We start from the raw sequence: 19,683 nt of genomic DNA on the forward strand, positions 1-19,683 counted from the left end.
ATGAGACTTTTAAAATGAAAGACTGCTGTTGAGCCACCCAGGGGAAGTTTGATGTGCTGCTGCAGATGTGCAGACAACAGGGGAGGAAGGAATGCTGATATTCCCTGCTTCAGTATTCCAAGAATGCTATCTAATTACCAAGTGTAGATATGAAAAAACATTCAGAGTATCCAGCTGCAGTGACCTTAAATCTGCAGTACCGAGTTATTTCATTTGGGTTGTATGTATCTGTGACGTAATCCTGTGATGAATCCACATGACAGGGTGGAACAACACTAGAAGTTCTTCAGCTCTTTAAACAAAGAACATGTCTTAGATGGTTGTGTTTCTAATAGTTACCAGATAATGAGGCTCACAGAAGCCTGGAGGAGTAAAATAAGGACGAGATTTCATCAGAGCGCTTAAATGTCACACCGCCAGTGGGAACGCGCGATGGCGCAGACGCTGAAGCCGGGATGCTGCGATGGGCAGCAGCAGCAGCAGCACCAAGACGACCCTGGGAAAATATCTAGCGGCTCCTCCGCGAGCAGGATGAATCACCAGGTCCGACCTGCTTCCCCTCTGAGCGCGTTGGCGGCGACACATCCAGGGTTCTCGGCACACGACGGTGAAGTTCACACACTCATTTCTGTCTGTGGTGGCCTTTAATGTGCAGGGGGCAGCATGTGCAGTGTCACAGCTGCCTCATTGTTCTTGGGCCCCCCATTAGCGCGACCCCAAGGTCCACAGGTGAAGAACCGCCAGACAGATTAACAGACTTCCGCCAAACCTCTACTCTGCCTTTTTTTAAAGCTTTTAAAATTAAAGGAATTGTTGACATATTCAGTAGTTCTTGTGAAGCGGCCGCATGCTCATTACATCAATAAATCTGGTCCTTTCCCGTATTACTTAAAAATATTTTCGTTTTCTTTCAGTCTCAAAAAAAACATGAAAGTTCAGAGTGAAACAACCTGGGAAAAGGCTGAACTCTTGTCGTCAGGCAGCAGTAAAAAGCCCCTGTGTGCAATTAAATGTACCCAAGGTGCAAGGTAGAGTACCATTAGACAAGGTCAGACAGGCTGGGAAGTATTCGCTCACTGGCGTTGGCTTGAATGTAGTCTCATCAGTGTTCATAAAAACATCCGTAAATCCAACGCTGTAAATCTGTCATGACAGTTTTATTGTTGGACACGAAGGTTCAGGGATGCGTTTAAATGAGAGCAGAAAGAGTGTTTCCAGCTCCCTGTTTGGATGAGAGCGTGTGGAGCCTGCAGGCTCTTCTGCTCAGTGCGTCATGTCGTGCGTTCGTCCCCCTCGGGTCATATTAAGAGACAACGATGCGTTCACTTTCTTCTCTCTCGCTCCCCCTTTTTTTTTGTTTCTCTTTGTTGCAAGACAGTAAAATGTTAAATAATGCAGCCAGTTACATTTTCAAGGTTTGATTGGAGTATCTACGTATGTACACTGGAAGCTACTGTACACACAGTCCCAGTCAGCCGTTTCTGCACAGTTGACGTGTTCGACCCGCTGTCCTGTTTGCTGTGTGACCGTTCACATTTGCGCCGGCTAAAACTACTTCATGTATCAAAAAGAAACAGAAAAATTCCATCGCAATGGGAAATCACAGAAGGAGCAAGTCCTCCTCTTCACATTACAGAGCACTGAAATCAATACGAACCTGAAGGGAACAGACATGAACTGCACAGTCGGAATGGAGATGTGCGCCTGTACGAAAGAAATGAGTGTTTTCAGGTTTACACAAACGGAGGTTAATAAATCTCACCCCAAGTGATTTCTGACAAGAGTAATATCAGCCTCGGTAAACTCCAGCTTCATTTCTGTCCTAGCATCTGAAAAGATCTTTTTTTAAGCACAGTGTCCAAATTCACAAGCTCTGTGGCCTTTTTTTTCTCTCTTGTCCAAGCGTCTAAAAAGAGAAATAATTCTGATTGTGGATCAGCAAGGCCAACATCTTTCCATACTGTTTAGTACAACACAAAGATTCATTCATGTCACGTGGACACACACACTTACGACTTCAGAGAGTCTTTAAAGCAAAATTGCCCACCGGCAGAAACCCTGGATCAAACAGTGAGACCATTTAGAGTTAAGAAATGGCTTCCTTGTGCACTGTGGATCCATACTGAAGCCATGCCTCGCTGCCCCGCCGGCTGGGCTGCTCTCGGTTAAAGGGACATGCGCACAGTCTACAGACAGAGAAAGAAAGATGCAGGGCTGGGAGAGTGTCTGGCAGAGGTTTACCCGCTACTCTTTACTAGACTGACCGCTAATTAGCCGCTGCAAAAACTACCATAATGCACTTTAAGTTCAAAGCCAGCGAGTTCTTTAGAATTTAGACAAAAATATTGTGCACATAAATGAATCATGGATTCATCATGAATGAATGCAATATCATTTTTTTTTTTATACCAGGCTTGATTATTGAGTCTTAGAGTCTAATAACAAGTGATCTATTGTTCCCAACCCTGTAAAGCCATGAGCATATCGTACCAGTCACATGCACACTATGGGAAATGTCAGGCTAGACAGATGAGTACCAACCTTTAGCTCTCTGGCTGCTGGCTACTAAACATCATAGAGAGTAACAGGCAGCTGTGAAGGGAGGAGTGTCACATGTCCAATGAAAGCACCGTTAGCGCAGTAAAAGTTGAATTTTCACACAGAGGTGAATTTTCTTTCCCCCTATTAGATCCTCCACCCTCACATCCTCTCGATCACTCAGAGTCCTGCAGCCTCCACCTCAGAGCGAGATAATTAGTCTCTGAACAACCTGCACTGAGCCGTACATGACCTGTTTTTGTTTTTTAAACCATCGATCTTTTTTTCTTCTTTTTATATGTGACACAATTGACTGCGCAAAATGGAAATGCGCACATACTTGGAAGCGTAATGTTGCTGAGGACATGCAAGTTGAGTATACAGCAGAGCGAAAAGCGATGTTTCCCAATGTCATTATCTTCCTCGCCCTCTCAAAACATTGTCGGTCCGTCAGATTTGGGGTCTTTATGAGCGCAGCTCTTTCTTTGAGTGTGGCTTGTTTCCCAGCAGGGCGTCGATTTCCGTGACGATTTGTGGGGTCATTTGAGTTAAAATCTGCGAGGAGCAGGCAGAGAAAGCACCCAACCTTAAATATGACTTTGATCTGTCAAACTGAACAACAATTTCTGCGGAGAAGGTCAGAAATGATACTGTACCCGCATGGCCCCCAGGTTTTCCAGCAGCTGGTCAGTGGTAGAAACACCCAGAAGTACTGAGCTGACACCCTCACTGCGCAGACACCAGGCTGAAAAAAAGAGGAAAAACTTTTAATCCAAAGACTATTAAAGGGTCTCTTTGCCTCGTGGATTGCCTGCACTGCACAAACATGCGTAGTTTGGATCTTACCTATGGCTAACTGTGCAGCGGTGCAGCTCAGCCTGTCTGCCAGTAGATGGAGCTCTTTGATCTTGATGAGCTGCCTGCGGCCCTCCTCGCTGTTCACCCGCTCCTTCAGCCACTGGTACCCCTTCAAATGGAGAAAATGGAGAAACACACTGCTGCGTCTCACTGATCGGAGCGGGACAATTACACCAGGGGCGTTTGAAGTGGGACAAACCCCGGAGGAGAGCTGGGTAAATCAAACTGACCTTCATCGCCGCTCTGGAGCACTCCGGTACTCCATCGCTGTACTTGCCCGTGATTAATCCACAAGCAAGTGGAGACCAGGTCATGGCTCCGACCCCTGAAGGAGTGAAATGATGGCACACATGTAGATTTAATGAAATGCTATCACATTAGGGAGGAATTAACAACATGCTGCTAATGACGGCGACTGACCGATCTTGTGGTAGAGCTCAGGAAGCTGCACCTCCACTTTATCCCTCTGGAAGTAGTGATACTCTGCCTGCTCACACACAGGCGGTATCAGATTGAACTGGCGTGCGACCGAGTACGCTTCCTTGTGCGAGAGAGAGGAAAACCCCAGTCAGCAAGTGTGCATCAAGAGCACATTTGTAAGGAGAGAATAGGAGGCGGGCAGTCACCATGATTTCCATGGCGCTCCAGCGTGATGTCCCCCAGTACATGGCCATTCCCTGGTTTATTACAAACGTCATGGCCCGAACGATCTCTGCGATTCACATGTAACACCACGACAAGGTCTTAGCACTCTGCAGCTCTTGTGCTGGAGGCTGCACTACAACGTACACTCTCAAGCTCATCACCTTCCATCGGACTGTTGACGTCATTTCTGTTGGCAAAGACGATGTCCACGTAGTCCAGCTGGAGCCTTGATAAGGATCCTCGTAAACCTGGAGAATGAGCGTCAGCGTTAATGCCCTCCCGGACCTGCGGATTACCGGTAACACGTCCCTGTTCTGGGTAAGACTGGAGCTGCCCCTGCACCTCAAACACCCTGAACGTGCACGCGCAGTTTAAAACAGCATTCACACTCCATTAACATGCTGATATGTGGACACACGTGGACGTTCCTGTCTATATCCCTCCAATACCAGACAATTAGCAAATCTTGTGAGCATCTGCGTCTGCTCTTCTGTCCCGTTTCATCAACACATAACTGCAACAGTGTGTTTCACTGTCTTCGCCTATTATGAATCACGCCTCATGCTCCGAGAACGATGTACAGCTTTTACTCTGACGTGGGATGTGGAGTTAACACACTCACACGCAAAGATTAAAGGGTCACCGGATGAATCATCACAACTCAAACCGCTTTTCTTTACAACAACAAGCAAATAACGAGACGATTTATGATGATGCGCTGCTCAGACTCTGCTCTTAGCTGATCGATGATTGCAGACGATAGCGGGTGGCTCCGTAGAGGAGGACGTCAAACTCTACCTTCAATAATGTGCTTTCTGGAGAGCCCTCGCTCCGTCTCTGCCCTGCGACCGGATGAAAACCCATATTAGCGGCACCGCCAGGAAACGATATTTCAAAAAGAAAACAGGAGCTGCTGCGTCGCACTTACTGTCCTCCCCAGTATATTTTTGTTGTGATGACGAAACTGGAGCGTCTGATGAGGACAGAGTCAAAATGAGCAACACTGGCAACTTTTGTTCTCAAGATCTAAAACCTCTGATAGTCACCTCCAGCCTTTCTTCTTGATAATGTTGCCTAAAGTGATCTCTGCTCTGTGGAGACAAAAGATAGATAGATAGATAGATAGATAGATAGATAGATAGATAGATAGATAGATAGATAGATAGATGGATGGATGGATGGATGGATGGATGGATGGATGGATGGATGGATGGATGGATGGATGGATGGATGGATGGATGGATGGATGGATGGATGGATGGATGGATGGATAGATAGATAGATAGATAGATAGATAGATAGATAGATAGATAGATAGATAGATAGATAGATAGATAGATAGATAGATAGATAGATAGATAGATAGATAGATAGATAGATAGATAGATAGATAGATAGATAGATAGATAGATAGATAGATAGATGGATGATAGTTGGGAAGGCTGACCTTCCTGAAGCGTACACCTCCGCTGTGTCAAACAGATTCACTCCATTCTCATAAGCTATGGTCATCAGGTTCTCCGCCATCTGCATGGATGCAGAAATTGAGCCCAGAGAATCACGATCACCCAGAGGTCAGAGGTCATGCGCGCATCAACGCTCAGCTTTAGACTGAAGCCGCACGGGCAGACGCGACAAAGAGAGTCTCACCTCGTCGGAGATCTGCGATCCGAACGTCACCCAGGTGCCTGCAGCAGAGCGGAGAGGTTCAGTTCGGCCCGAAGGCTGGAGAACACAGAGGAACACACTCCTGCTTCTACACACCAACTCACCTAAGCCCAGGCAGGAAACACGTAGGCCTGACTTTCCCAGGTTCCTGTGGGAAAGATCAGAAACAAACAATGGGAAAAGATGGCACCAAGTGTGCACGTGGGTGAAGTGTGGGTACTTGGTGAGATCTAACATTCGCTGATGTGTGGAAGGGACAAGTCAGTAAATCTGGGGATCCTTCGCTCGGTTTGCTGGATCCACTCTCACACATGAACGTGCTGTAGGATTTCCCCAGAAACATCTGGACAGCTGCACATTACCTCACCTCTGATGCTCCATGAGTACAGGGGGGGAGATTCATACCGCACCTTTTCTACCCTCACAAAATTTGGACCTGAACGTAATTGTCCTCATTGTTTACTCGTTTATTCCCCGATGATGCTTTGTTTGGATTTGTCACGTGCACAAAACGCACAGAGCGATGGGGCCTCCGCATCTGCCCCTCCCGGAGGAGCGGCGGGCTCCGGGGACCAGACCCAGATGTTGAGTGAGTTCATGTTTAAGCCATTTGCTGCGGCTCAGCCCTGATCGGAGGCGTGTTCGTATGATTCGTTCCATACGGTGTTTTCTCTTCCTCTATGGGATGTTTTCATGGTCTCTGGTGGATAAAATGACATAAATAATCCTGATTTTTTTGCTACTTTAACAGAATAAAGTGTGCGGTCTTGTGTTTTGCTCACTATGAAATCCTGGCTATATCTCATGAAACAGGGCGTATAAGAGGAACAAGAACACCTCACTTCTTGGTACCTGTTGCTGAATTAATCGTCTCCTCTCCCTGGTGGTTAAATTACAGCGCATGTCTCATTGCTGTGAAACAATTGACCTCTTGTACTTAATATGTTAACGGATCGGTGTAATACAGCAGGTCAGTCAAATCGCCTCTGGGAGGAGAACTCTGCTCAGAAATAAAAAGGTCTGCAGGCTAAATGGCCCAAAATCCCCCCCTAAGCTGAAGAGAAGTCCATTACCCAGAATGCCACAGCTGATTATCCAGGGAGCTGAATTCTGAGAGGTGTGTTTGTGACCACAGAGCATGTACAGTGCGGGCTTCACGCTTGCTCTCCTCCTCATCCTCCTCCTCTTCCACCAGGCAGCCTCTCCCTCATTCTAATTAGGCAGCTGGAGAGGCAGCAGAACTGCAGTGCAACTCGCCGCTCGCCGTCTTTTCATCTCCGGCGCCGCTCCCTTCTCCGCTCGCCTGTCTGCCTGCCTGACTGCCACAAATAGCCAAACGCAGAAAGACAGACTGTCACAGCATTTAGACTCAGTCCAACGAGTGCCGCTTTTATTTTCCCCTGGTCTATTTTTACAGCTTGACCTTAAACTATTTTTAGATTCCTGCATATGTAAGCGTTTGTGTCGGTGCCACTGTTTGAGCACCGGCTTCGCGGGGGCGTGTGTGTGTGTGTGTGTGTGTGTGTGTGTGTGTGTGAAACACAATATTTATTATCTCTTTAAACTCTTGTCAAAATAGCAGGCAGGTGGAAGTTGAAGGAATCTGTGGCTCTTTGTAGGGAAATCTGGCTGGAAATTTGTCCACCAGCTCAGTCGCTAACAATCATTTGAACAATGGGGGTAAATATATCAGACACACGGAGGGAAACAGACTTTAGGGACCTTTTTCCCTATTTTTTGTTCCCTTATGAAGGTTATTGTATTGTCTTTGTGGCTTCCATCAGCTCATGCCTTTCATTCTCAACTTCAGTCGGGGGGATTTCAAAGAGATTTTTTTTTTATGACGTTTGATAAGGTTGGACCAATAACAGCGTCCAAAAATATTCTCTACTCGTTAAAACAAAGACTCTTAATTCATGAACAAGTACAGCGTTTTGGTTTCTGTATCACCCTGGAGATGAGAGCAGTGACGCTCCGGTCCAAATATTTGGCCATCTTTAATTTGTGACATCGTTTGAAGCTGAAATCTACACAAAAGGAGCATCAAACTAAGAAAGTAAACATGTTTGAGGAATGTTGGCTAAAGGAAGCGGTCCATACCTTTCAGACAGTCTAGACTCATGATTCTGAAAGACCAACTTGGTCGTCAGTGGTATCGCGTGTTTACTGGGCATTTCAGAAGCTAATCCAGAAGCTAATTGTTAGCTACAACCCCGACAGCAGCACTGCAAAATATTGCATGAGACAAAGTAAAGTTTTCCATTGATATTTGGCGCTGATAATTCCGCATGTTGTTTATAAAGCGAATTGTCAGGCCCAATTCCAAAAGTGCTTAACATTCTGGAGCACACACCAGTGAATGTCAAGCATCTGCAATTGTCGCACGTGAACCCTCTGACACCCACAACGCTTTTGGTTTTAGAAAAAAGAAAAAGAAAAAAAAAAAAAAGCTCCAGGCTAGAAAAACATGCTAAAATCCACTTTCCGTGTCACCAGGAGCGCGCTGAAGTGGGTTGATTTCACGCTCTCCGTGCACGGGACACTTTTGTTGTCTGTGCAGTCGAGGATTGTCATTGTTTCTGCGTATGACAGCCACCACCCAACCCCCCACCCCCGCCCCCACCCTCCACTCCACGGCTCTCTGCAGTGCTGCAGTGCTAAATTACTATCAGCGAGTCTGGAGAAACACATGCTCCCCCTCTTTCCTCTCACTATCTGCTTCATGACAGCCTCGCCACTGCATCTGATTCGGTTCGGATCAGCTGGGTGTAGATGCTGAGGGCGACGCGGTCTTTGTTGTGTGTGTGTGTGTGTGTGGGGGGGGGGATCAATGTTCTCACGTGCGTATTCTTGCTGGATGGGAATTGCGCTCGAGTGCAGGCACAGATCTGCATAAGCTCATGCATGAATGCACTGGAGAGCTCACACAAATGCAGATGGCCCCCTCTCTCTCTCTCTCTCTGGCCATTCTAACAGGCCTGTGCTCTTACTTATTTTCTCTGCTGTCATAAATCATCCACTCCAAACAGGGTGGTTACAGGCTTGGCTGTTCCAAACCCTAATTAATGCAGCACAGACAGGGGGGGCCACACAGGTGCTCCGTCATGGTGCAGTCAGCATCTTCACTGGTGCTGACATTTAGTGTTCGCTGTCACCCCAGAGAGGAGGAGGACACCATATACGCACGGTCATGGGGCAACCGACTGGAGATTAGGAATAATATGCAACACATGCTGAGCAGGCTTTTCTCCAGGGGGAAACACCCAGATATGAATAACTCACACCCATTTGTGTGTGTGTGTGTGTGTGTGCGTGCATTTATATGCATTTGTCTGCACACACTCCCACTGTGTTAATAATGCCATAGTCACCGTTTCAGGGTTTTCAAGGGTCGCTTCACTCCAAAGGAGAACATATATCCCTCCACTCCTGCCCAGATTTCTCTCCGAGGGGATAATGGACTTTAAAGAGCCGACACCGGTATCAGTTTCCTCTGCTCGCGGTTCTGTTTTATGAGTGAAGGTTAAAATCTGTCTCTCACTCAAGGACGTCGTTACTACGGGAAAAAAAGGCAACATTTCAGGAAGTTGCCTAGTGCCAAAGCAACTTTACAGGTCCATGTTGGGGAGCGCAAAGGCTCCCTGGGGGGCTGCTGCAGGTTGGAGAGGGTCCATTCATGGGTGAAGCTGATTTTGAATTGAACAGAACCGCAGACGCAGCCGAGCGGCAGCCTCTCGGACCCACTGCAGATACGAGCAGGAATCCTGGATGGAAAAACGTTATCGGCTAATAAAGACGTGCAAGTTCGGAAAAGTGTGTGTTCGATTGGAAGCGGGCGAGCCGATCATTCATCAGGGTTAAAAGCAAAGTAGGTTTTCACACCCAGTGCACAAAATCACACGCTGCTTATGTAACAGGTACACAACAGCAGCCAGCCTTAACGGAGGGGGGGGGGGGGGGGGGGGGGGCTATCTTCCTCCAACTCAGCCATGCCTCTATCTCTGCAGCAGTGCATCATAATCCATAGAACCCTTTTTACTTTCTCTCCTTTCACGTTTTATCAGCTGCTCATTGGCCTTCAAACCAACCGGGAGGTGAGACCAGAGGACTCCGACTGTCTCGTCCCCTGGTCCTGGACGTGAGGGGTGAACCGAGCGGTCCGCAGGTGACCATTGGGAGAAGGGAAGTTTGAACTCGGAGCCGCCTGACTGAGTTCAGATGGAATGTATTCATGAGTCTGAGCGACGGAGGGGGTCGGAGCACCGTCTGAATGGTGGATCTTAGAGCAGATGATCTCACAGTGTGTTCAGCTCAGGCTGTCGGCTGTCGAAGACTCACTTTTTTTTCGGTTTGATCTTAAAACTCGGATTATCAAGTCAAACTTGTAGAACCGCTTTCCTTCCACGCTACCGTTGCTCTCATGCCGTGAGACTGCTTAGCGGCTGTCTCAGAGATGATGTCAGCGACCTTTTAGGAAGGCATGATGCAGATTCCTCTTTGGCAACATCCACCACACCAATATTGACACGTCAAAGCCTGAGTGAGCCTCAGTGACCCAGCATTAACTCTGTATTGAAAAAGGAAATGTAGCTCATTCGTGCACCTCTCAACGGCCCAAGGCTGCAAATGATATCAGCTTAATAGGGCCGACATTTTTAAAGCATTACAAAATCAGATGTCACTTAGCTGTTCTTTTTGGGGCCAGTTAGTCCCTTTTTTATATATATACAGTATATATATATTCGTGGCATGCGAGCGTTCCTGGAGTTGAACAGATGGTCTCAACAGGTTTCATAAAATCAAGAGCAGCGTTGCAGTTCGATGCTGACGGTCACTCCCCAAAGGTTCAAAGACGGAGGTCAGTAACAAAGAAACGCTGTGGAGAAACTGGGATGTCAAGAAGGATGGAGAGCTCCCCATTTAATGAACGGAGGTGGGAAAATTGCCGAAGACTTTCCTGTTCTCAGCCACCAGATCTTTATCTAGCATTTACCGAGCGTGCTGATCGTTTAGAGAAGAGTCGCGGGTAACAAATGTGTGACTGACGGAGATAGGCGGCGTTCTAGGGGCTGTTTTGTTGAGGAAGCAGGTGAGCGGTTGGATGAAGACAGAAGAAGCTTCTCACCTCCAGCTTAAATAAACCTCGGTGAGTATTTCTTCCTGGTCGCCACGGCAGCTGGACGAGTAGCTCTTGAACAGGGGTAACTCCGGGATCTGACGAGGGCGTCGTTAATGCAAACCTCTCACTCCTTAGACATGAAGGTAGCTTCTGCGGCTAATTAGCTTAGCATCGGGAGGACGGTCCCAGCGGTTTAATTTTCGTCAGACACTAAAGCTCGTCTGATCTCAGGTGTAACAGAGACTCTTTTGAAGCTGATTCAGATTTAGAAACAGCAAAATGACATCCATGCGTCTCTGGAGAAGCTGCAGCCAGGGAGCCACTCCTTCGTGTGTCGGTGCACCGTTTTATATAAGCAGGTTCTTCACTCCACCTCTCAGGCGCTGCAGACACCTCAGCCTGTCCAGCAGCCAAACAAGAGAACCTTCCAAGAGTGGCGCATTTTTCCATGCTGGAAATACACCTAACTTGCTGCTGGTGAAAAGAGAAAACCTGGTTGCCATAGAAACGGTCAGTTTCCTGAATGACAGAACTTGTAGACGCTCCCCAGGTGCCAGAGTTAATTGCTCATTTGGGTATATTTATGAGGCCGACGTGCAATGACGCTGCCTAATTGAAACAAAGCCTCTCTTTTAACATTAATTTTGTTTTATTTGCTTTCCTTAATATGTTATAAATGTATGTTGGAAAATTTGAATCCAAGAATTTTATACTTTAGGGAATTTTGTTGCATGAATTTGGCTTAGACATCTGACAGAAACACACTTTGTGCTGCATCTAACGATCCAACTCTGCTAACCGAGCGCGTCTAACTGTTGGTTTCCTTGGACGTTCTTCAGACGCAGACGCCAGCCAGACTTTGGCAGCATTTGATGTTCTTCTGGGTTACTGGGAGTCGTTACTAAGCGTTTCGGTCCAGATATGTAAAATAATCCCATGTTCTCTGGGTCATTTGTGCATTCACGTCGCCTTTTCTTCATCTTGGGGGGCGACAGGAGGGTGGTAACAGGCAGCAGGTGTCATCACCGACTCAGGTCAAAGCGATCACAAGATTGATCAGAGAAGAATTGATGCCATCTGGAACACTGAATGCTGATTGTTTCCATTCAGCTGTTCGCCTGAGGAAACCATTTGTCCTCCATCAAAAGACAGGAGACGAGGCAACATTCACTCTGAGCGTGACACCTCCCTTTCTTCCCGACTTCCTGGCTGCAGTGAAACACGGAAGTGTGACCACTGCTGCTAACGACCACAGCCGCCTAATTAGGGAAACGACACTCACTAAAACAAATGAAGACCACGCCTGCGGTGCTGCCCCCCCGGCCAACACAGCCGACCATATGCTGCACCAACTTCCTGGCGCCGCGGTCCTTATTAGGGCCACTTTTCCGGAGGCGCAATTATCCAGACCAATCGCAAGTTTGTCTCTGAAGGAGGAGGCGGAATCCAGGTTTCATCTTCTGTTTTTAACCATCCTATTAAATGGAATTGCCGTCAATTCAATCAACCTGATTACCTGGAAAACGGGTCATTAAACGTCTCCTCCGGGTGCCCCCAATCTGAATGGCGGGAACGGGTGGTGGTAGAGATTAGAGACGACCCCATGCATATTTACATTAGGCTGCTACTCTGAGGGGGGGTGTGGGGTGGGGGGTTCATAGGGTTTGTTTGCCGCTAACTCCAAATTGCTGTTATTCTGGTCTGTTTTCCAGCTCGCTCTTATGACTCAGACCTGGTGTTGGCCACAAACGTCTCCTGCACATCTGCAACCTGCACTGCTAATCCCATTAACGCGCCCGTTCGTGTTTAATAACGCTTCTGTCTGCGTAGTATTGACTCAGCAAGCGGCGCGCTTCCTTTTGTTTCTCTAAAACCTGCATTTTGTTCCCGTGGGACGCCGATTCTGTAGATGACGGCGAGCACGTGTGCGGCGCTTGACAGGGATGTTGATGGGCAATAATGTGCTCGCCTTGAGATGGTGCAGAGGTCAGAAGGCCACAGTAACTGAAGGGAACAGAGAGCCATCCACCCCCCACCCCCAGTGAGGCTCCAGCTCCACACTCACCTGTACTTCATGCTGCTGTGGCGCCCGATGGCCTCCTTCATGTGGGCATGGCCCTGTGTTACCTGCCGGGCCCCGGACCCCTCCCTGGTCTTGACCGAACCTTGTGAGATGTAGTTGCCGTTACTTCCTTGTCCACTGCCTCCTCCTCCTCCTCCGCCGCCGCCTCCTCCTCCTCCTGCACTCCCGCCGCCTCCTCCTCCTCCCCCGCTGCTCCCCCCAGGAGGGGGAGCGGTGCGGAGGCCACAAAGTCGGTCCTCGCTGCGACTCTTGAGGTTGTGCTCAGTGCAGGCGAAAGACACCTGCATCCTGACCCTGGTCTGTCACACACAGCGACGAAAATCCAAGCTCTGGGGGGGGGGCACGATGGGGGGTCTGGCCCAGCAGCACTGTCCGGTGCTGCGTAATACTGTGTCCCAGGTTGTTCCGCTGGGGAAGATCCAATCGGCTTGTGCGGGAAAGGCTTAGACAGGACAGGTGAGAGGTGTTCTCCGAGCGTCGGGCAGAGCAGGCGAGAGTCCAGCCGGTAACATGACACACACAGAGTTGCCGTCTGCTCCGTCTCCTGTCTGCTGATGCAAATCTGGCAAAAGGGTGTTCTGAGTTTTCACACTCACAGGATGCACCGGGGCTGCTCTCCAAAAACCATCAGGAGGCTCTGTAGCATCGCAGCAGATTGATGGGGTTTTAATAGGTGACAGGGAGGGGGGGGATTCCTCACCACAGCGACGGCCCCTACATGCATGCACGGGCTCCTATGGTTTAAGTTGCGCGGTGAAGGGCTTGAGAGTCGCCTGTCTTCTCTGCTCAGCTGAGGTTAGATGAGTCCGCTTGGAAACGAGGAGCCGGGGAGTGTGCTGCAGCAATGACACAGCCGCAGCCACAGGCATCTTCACACCTCACGCCTCAGGAAATAAGCCTTCGTGTGTTGCGGTCTCCAGATCCTTCGCATTGATTCTGTCCATCCCAAACCTGCCTCAATTGTGCGCGTCAGCCGGAGCGAAACAGGCTCGGTCGTATTCACGCAGCCGAAATCCACCAATGCACCATCGCCCCGCAGCTTCACGCAGCATCGATAGATGAGGAGGCAAAGCAAGAATAATCGGAGGATCGGAGAGCCGGATTACCTTCAGCGTGTGGAGACGTTCACGCACCGGCAGCAGCTGCGCGGCTCCATCGTTATTCGGTAAAATCTCACGGGGCTCGGGTTTGAAAAAAATGCCGGCATACTGGCTCCCAAATCAGCTGCAGCGGACATGTCAGAGGCGCCCCTGGGTTCTCCCTCTCAGCACATTTTTTATTTAATACAAACCTCCTCCCCTTCTGTTTTTTAGTCTCCAGGCTCCAAAATATTCACGAAACACACAGACACTGTGGGGGTTTTAAAGATGCTCTCTCTCTCTCTCCCGTTCTCTCTCTCTCTCTCTCTCTCTCTCGCTCGCTCGCTCTCTCTCTCTCTTGATCTATACATTTTTCATCACACACCACAGTGCTGCACACGCATCCCTACACGCATTTGCATTCATGTTTCATAACTACAGACGTGTTTAATTTCACTCTAATTTCCATTTAAGTCGATGATGAATGACCAGGGTTCCTCGTTCTCATGTGCAGTCATTTCTCCTGTTGTTCCACCACGCCCATCATGATCATTTCTGCAGTATTGTGATGATGATGATGATGATGATGATGATGATGATGATGATGATGAGGGTGGCCATCATCATCTCCTGCAAAAATAACTTCCATGTAAATCAAAGTCTCACTAAGAGCAAGTGATCAAGCCCTTCCAGGCTGTGTTGGAACCCATGTAGGTTCCTCAAGAATCCATCCTATAATGAAAGCATCCAGGATTGCAGACACACAAGCCTTCATCATTTCTGTCAATTTACCCCCTGCGGTGATGCCAAATGCAGCAGCTTTGGAGCACGTTTCCTGGGCAATCAGCTTTTTCTAAAGTTGGACATCAGCTTGGAGCGTTGGAGGGTAGAAGCTGGGATGGAGAGAGGAACTGGGCTGTATTTATTCATCCATTCACACACTGGTGGCAGAGCAACCAATCAGGATTCAGGAATAATCTCACTCTTAATACACAGCAGGGGTTCAGAGGCTTGCTCAAGGACACTTGGACACGTGCACGGGTGACATTAATCAGACTTTTTAAATCCAAATTCTACCCTTTTCTCTGTTCCAGCATGGAACAGCAACAACAACAGCGTTCATCCTTAAGAAAAGGAGGAGACGGCAGAGACGGAGGGAAGAGCGGGCGATTTGGTGTCCTTGAAGGAGACGGCTGTGTTGTCAGACGCTGAAGCTCATTTCAAAGCGCTGCTGCTTCTAACTGGGATGATGCGCTAAACTGCCAAGTCATCCCACATGAAATCTTCTGATTTATTCACGCCGCGCCTCAAATCAACAGCTAATTCTTTGATTTCGGAGGCGCCTGGATGTCAGGTAGAACCCCGGCTCCGCAGCCCTTCAACTACAGTGATGCTGAGGGCTTCATGGGCCTCCTGGATCCACATTTTGACCTCCAGGGCTCCTCTCAGACACGTTCCTTTCCGTGCACTGCGAGCCAGTAAAAATGAAGCCAGTCAGAGGAAATTTATTAAACACTTTAACCAGAGTTGCTTTTCCATCAATCATCCGCGTGACAGCTTGAGCTGTATTCAAACATGCGCGACTTTGAAGATTTAAATTCATAATCTGCCTGCCAGCGTCTGGGGGGTTCGGTCCTCTGGGTCTCTCCTGCTCACACAAACCTGGTGAGCCCAGTGAAACCAGCAGAGGAGAGAAACCAGTAAGGTCCGACTGGTTCATTGTAGGAAAGACGCCTCAGCGGAAAGTGCACGTTCAGCTGCCTCCTTTTCCTGTTTAATGCTCCATTTGTGACTCGGGTTTCAGGTTAACAGCGCCCCCCACAGGCCGCGCTGCTGAACTAACCCGTCTTAACTTCCAACCCTGCTCTGTTGTTTTAAATAAAATGAGTTAAACAATAGCTTTAAATATTCATTTCACCATTGTGAACGAGCCACAAACAAACAGACTAGAAGAGGTTCTTCAATACGAACGATTACGCAATAATGAAATATGCAACGCCGGTGTTTGATGCTACCAAGCAGGCGATTTTCCTTGTGTCACAGTTTTCTGCAAGAATGATTTCACAGATTTTCATCTTAAAGGGCAAAAACAATGGAGGACTTGGAAGTGAAAAACAACAAATCGCTGCCTGTCCCCTCCTATCAAGTCATGCATGATTCATGCCGAACTGGCGCCGGCCCTGTCACGCTGCCTTTTGAGCAACGCTAACCACTTCTCTTTACAGCCATCAGTGACGTCTGCCCTCGCTCCCTGCGCTTCCCTCGGAGGTCTCTTGTGTACGTCGGGATATTTCCCCCCCGTTGACCCCCTCACCTGTATGTCATTGCGGAGCGCTCGGCCTCGCACTCGGCCAGGGAGAGCCCATATTCCCTCAGGTAGAGCTCCAGACGGCGGCGCTCCACCAGCCTGTGCGCCGCCTCCAGGATCTGCGAGGCCAGGGCCTCGGACTCGGTCCTCTGCTCGGCGCTCTTGCTGCTCTTGGGTCCAGCTTTGGCTGCGATGCTCCCTGAGGAGGAGGAAGCTTTGGGCTTCTTGCTGATGCCATACAGGTCTTCCACCGAGTATTTGCCCCCTTTACCTCCCCCCGTTCCGCCACGGCTGGCAAACATTTTCACCTCCAGTCAGATGCTGCAGACCGATGAAGACCGCTCCTCTCTTTCCTTTGGTTTTGCCTGCAACATCTACTTTGGGCAGCAAAATCAGCGTCTCAGTGAGGAGCCCAACAACAAGGCGGTGCTATTTTAATAGAGATTCATGCAGATTTTAAACATCCGGCCCGAGAATGTCAGGCATCAAACAGCTGGAAAGGGAACTTGAAGGACTCGCGAAGCATCAAAAAGTCCCGATGGTTCCTTTGGGGAGTCGAAATCCAAAATAAAACAAAAGCGGTCCAGATATGGCAGCGGCAGCACCCAGTCACAGCTGATGACTCCCAGTGATGTGAGGTGCTTCTTTGAGTAAAAATGGAATCGGGAAAGCAATCAGCATCTTTCTCCCTTTATCTCTTAAAAGAGGGATTTAGGTTGAAGCTGCCCCAGCTTATATTTGTTCAGATTAGAGGAGGGCCCGGATGAAGTATCTGGACTTGTGCAGCTGCCGTATAATCCCACTCCCGTGTCAGGGTTCGTCCTTTCTGTCCTTTCTGTGACTTTTTTCCCCCACTACTGTTTGGTTTTCAAGGGCAGTGTCATCATAATGAACATTTTATTAACCTTCCAGCTCCTGCTTGCTCAATAAAAGACACACTGGCGTCCGTCAAAGGTCTCTCGAAGGCTCCAGGTCAAAGAAATGACACGGAATTAAAGGCTTTGTTTTTGAAAGGGGGGAAAGGGAGCTGCTGATGGTATGGAGAGGGTCACCTGTAACCTGCTGTGCACACCTGAAGCCCCACACTTGGAAATATAGTGGTAAATATCTATTTACCATCACTGATAAGTCAGATTCATCACATCCGTGAGACACAACAAAGGTGGGGTGGGGTGGGGTGGGGGGTCAAAGGTCAAATGAATCATTGACACATCACGTGGACACACGTCAGGCTCATTCACTGTCTGACAGTCCCATCATGCATCTGTCCTTTCTGTCCTTCCAGCTGCCATGGCGACGTGGCACTCTGAATCCACCATGCTGTTGGCTGACTTCCCGCTGCAGTGGCATTTGGAGGGAGAGATCAGCTGGGATTAAGCTGCTGTAATCGCTCTTTCCATTGACCGCAGTCACACGAGCAGCTGGAGGACGCCGACCTTCATCATAAATTGTGACCCGGAGCGTTTCCAGTCTTTCCTATTTGCAACCATGGGATTATTATGAAGTGTGTATGTGTGTGGGGGGTGACAAAAATATGTTTGCATTTGTGTGAGTCCTGGTGTCCATATTGTATAACAGTCCGATTTCTGGGTTATGGAACAGTGGAGCTGGTTTTTTTTTAGCAATGTGTTGCATAACAGTGCAAAGATAAATTTAGTAAGTTTGACCATATAGACACTCAAAAAATATAGACCTTCAATCGTTTCTTGAAGCCGTGCACATGCTGTACAAGATGAGCAAGCCTGTGATTTATAAGGAAGAGGGGGGTTTACTGCGGATGGGGCCATTTTAGAACCAGTGTGGGAGGGACACGCAGTTTTTTAAAATCAGGAATCCCCTCTGATGTCGCCAGAATGGAGCAAAGACCAGTAAAATAATTTCTCTGCGTCACTGAGGCCACATCAACACTGTCAAAAGGAAGCAGGTATGAGCAGCGCTGTCTCTACTGACACCTGGTGGCCAGGCTGAGTAACAACAACCAGCCAGAGACCGCATGAGCTCTTCAAAAGATTAAAAACAGATCAGAATATTTAATGCTGGAAACATTTGAGGGACAAAGGTTGATGTCTGTTCGGCATGGAGGTGCAGTGGTTACCAGCCACAAGCTTTCATGTTTCTGTTTGGCACCCTGGTTGGCTCCTGGAGGCCAGAAACATGAAAAGTGGAGATTCAAAGGGTTGCTGGGATTGGTCGATCAGCAGCCCAGGCAGGGGGTGCTCTTGCCGGTGGCTCCGTGACCTCTGACGCTCCAGCATCCTCATGACCCTCATTAAATGTAGGCAGCAGTGAACAGATATTGAAGCTCATTAAATATTCAGTGATTTCAGTTCTAAGGACTGTCTGCCAGCTATATCTCACTACAGGTCATTAGGAGTCAAATTTATGCCGAATAAAACTGGGAAAACAAAATGTAAATTCTGGATTTATGTGGATCTGCAAGAGGACTCTTTATATAATCGGTTTACATTTATGGCGCGATCAAGGCCCCAGGTTTGTGTTTAAACCTGCAGTGGGTCCATTCTGTGACGCTGTTGGACATGTCATCACACACATGTCCAACAGCCTCTCAGCACTGGGGTACCAGCCTTTACTGGTTGATGTGACCTGTCTCTGTACTGGTGAGTGAGAAAGATGAGTGAGAAAGATGCTCCATCTCCAAGATTAAACACGCGAATATTGTATCCACAGATGACGCGATATCATAGACGACGTTCTTCTAAGTGAACATTGGTGAGAGAGCAGCCGATCTTCGTGAGCTCGACTAACGGAGCACTATTTTTACCTCAGGGTGCGATACAATGATGTGGCCTCTAGAGGGAGACAAAGTAACGCAGCTGGATCTAACTCCCTCTGGCTCCTCACACCACCAGTCCTTCGGTTCTCTGCCTCTTAATTATTCATGTTTTTGAGTACAGAAAACAACTAATGTCCCAACTTTAGGTTACTGTGTAAGAAAAACGAAAAGCATTATTTCCCAGTTGGAAAACGGACAGTATACTTCGTGTGGCCAGGGGGCGCTAATAGCACGTTTAACAATGCTTACGCAACCATTCTAGGGAAAATCCCCCATGGCCTGTTAATGGTCTGTTGTTGTTGGGGTGGTGGTCATTACTGCTGTGTATAAACTTTGTAGAATAAGAGTCTCCCCAGGGCGGGTTACAGTTACTTTTAAAGTGAGTAATCTGATTACACGCAGTACTTTGCTCCTTTTGTGGACCTACTAGTATTGCGTCCAGATGCTGGTGAAATTATAACCATATGCTCTCTTCTCAGATAGTGCCCAAAGGTGCAAAGAGTCAGGAAAACACACACACACACACGCACACACACACACACACAGAGTGCCCTGTTGGTGGGGTCAGTAATAAACATGAGCGGTCGTGTT

At 48.3% G+C, this 19,683-nt stretch overlaps 1 protein-coding gene across 2 annotated transcripts; it reads right to left on the bottom strand.

Moving 5' to 3' along the window:
- Positions 1-1,131: 1,131 nt before the first annotated feature.
- On the bottom strand, positions 1,132-16,864 carry LOC101078853 (voltage-gated potassium channel subunit beta-2). Of its 2 annotated transcripts, none has more exons than XM_029848109.1 (14): positions 16,305-16,864; positions 5,814-5,857; positions 5,692-5,729; positions 5,489-5,568; positions 5,088-5,132; positions 4,970-5,014; positions 4,840-4,883; positions 4,203-4,289; positions 4,023-4,108; positions 3,817-3,937; positions 3,627-3,721; positions 3,385-3,505; positions 3,195-3,283; positions 1,132-3,093 (listed from the first exon to the last, which is right to left on the bottom strand). In XM_029848109.1, the coding sequence occupies exons 1-14, from the start codon at positions 16,598-16,600 to the stop codon at positions 3,004-3,006; spliced, it is 1,281 nt and encodes a 426-aa protein (XP_029703969.1). In that variant the 5' UTR covers positions 16,601-16,864; the 3' UTR covers positions 1,132-3,003. The 2 variants fall into 2 exon arrangements, with proteins under 2 accessions (XP_029703969.1, XP_003971312.3); XM_003971263.3 differs by lacking the exon at positions 16,305-16,864 and adding an exon at positions 12,894-14,289.
- Positions 16,865-19,683: the final 2,819 nt, after the last annotated feature.

This window comes from Takifugu rubripes, chromosome 15 (assembly GCF_901000725.2).
Source record: "Takifugu rubripes chromosome 15, fTakRub1.2, whole genome shotgun sequence".
NCBI classification, from domain to species: domain Eukaryota; kingdom Metazoa; phylum Chordata; class Actinopteri; order Tetraodontiformes; family Tetraodontidae; genus Takifugu; species Takifugu rubripes.

Coding starts and splice junctions, on each gene's coding strand:
- LOC101078853 (XM_003971263.3), bottom strand. CDS start 13,198: ATGCAGGTGTCTTTCGCCTGCACTGAGCACAACCTCAAGAGTCGCAGC. Junction 5,133..5,488: donor GAGGTGTACGCTTCAGGAAG/GTCAGCCTTCCC, acceptor TTGTCTCCACAG/AGCAGAGATCACTTTAGGCA. Junction 4,109..4,202: donor CGTCAACAGTCCGATGGAAG/GTGATGAGCTTG, acceptor TGTGAATCGCAG/AGATCGTTCGGGCCATGACG.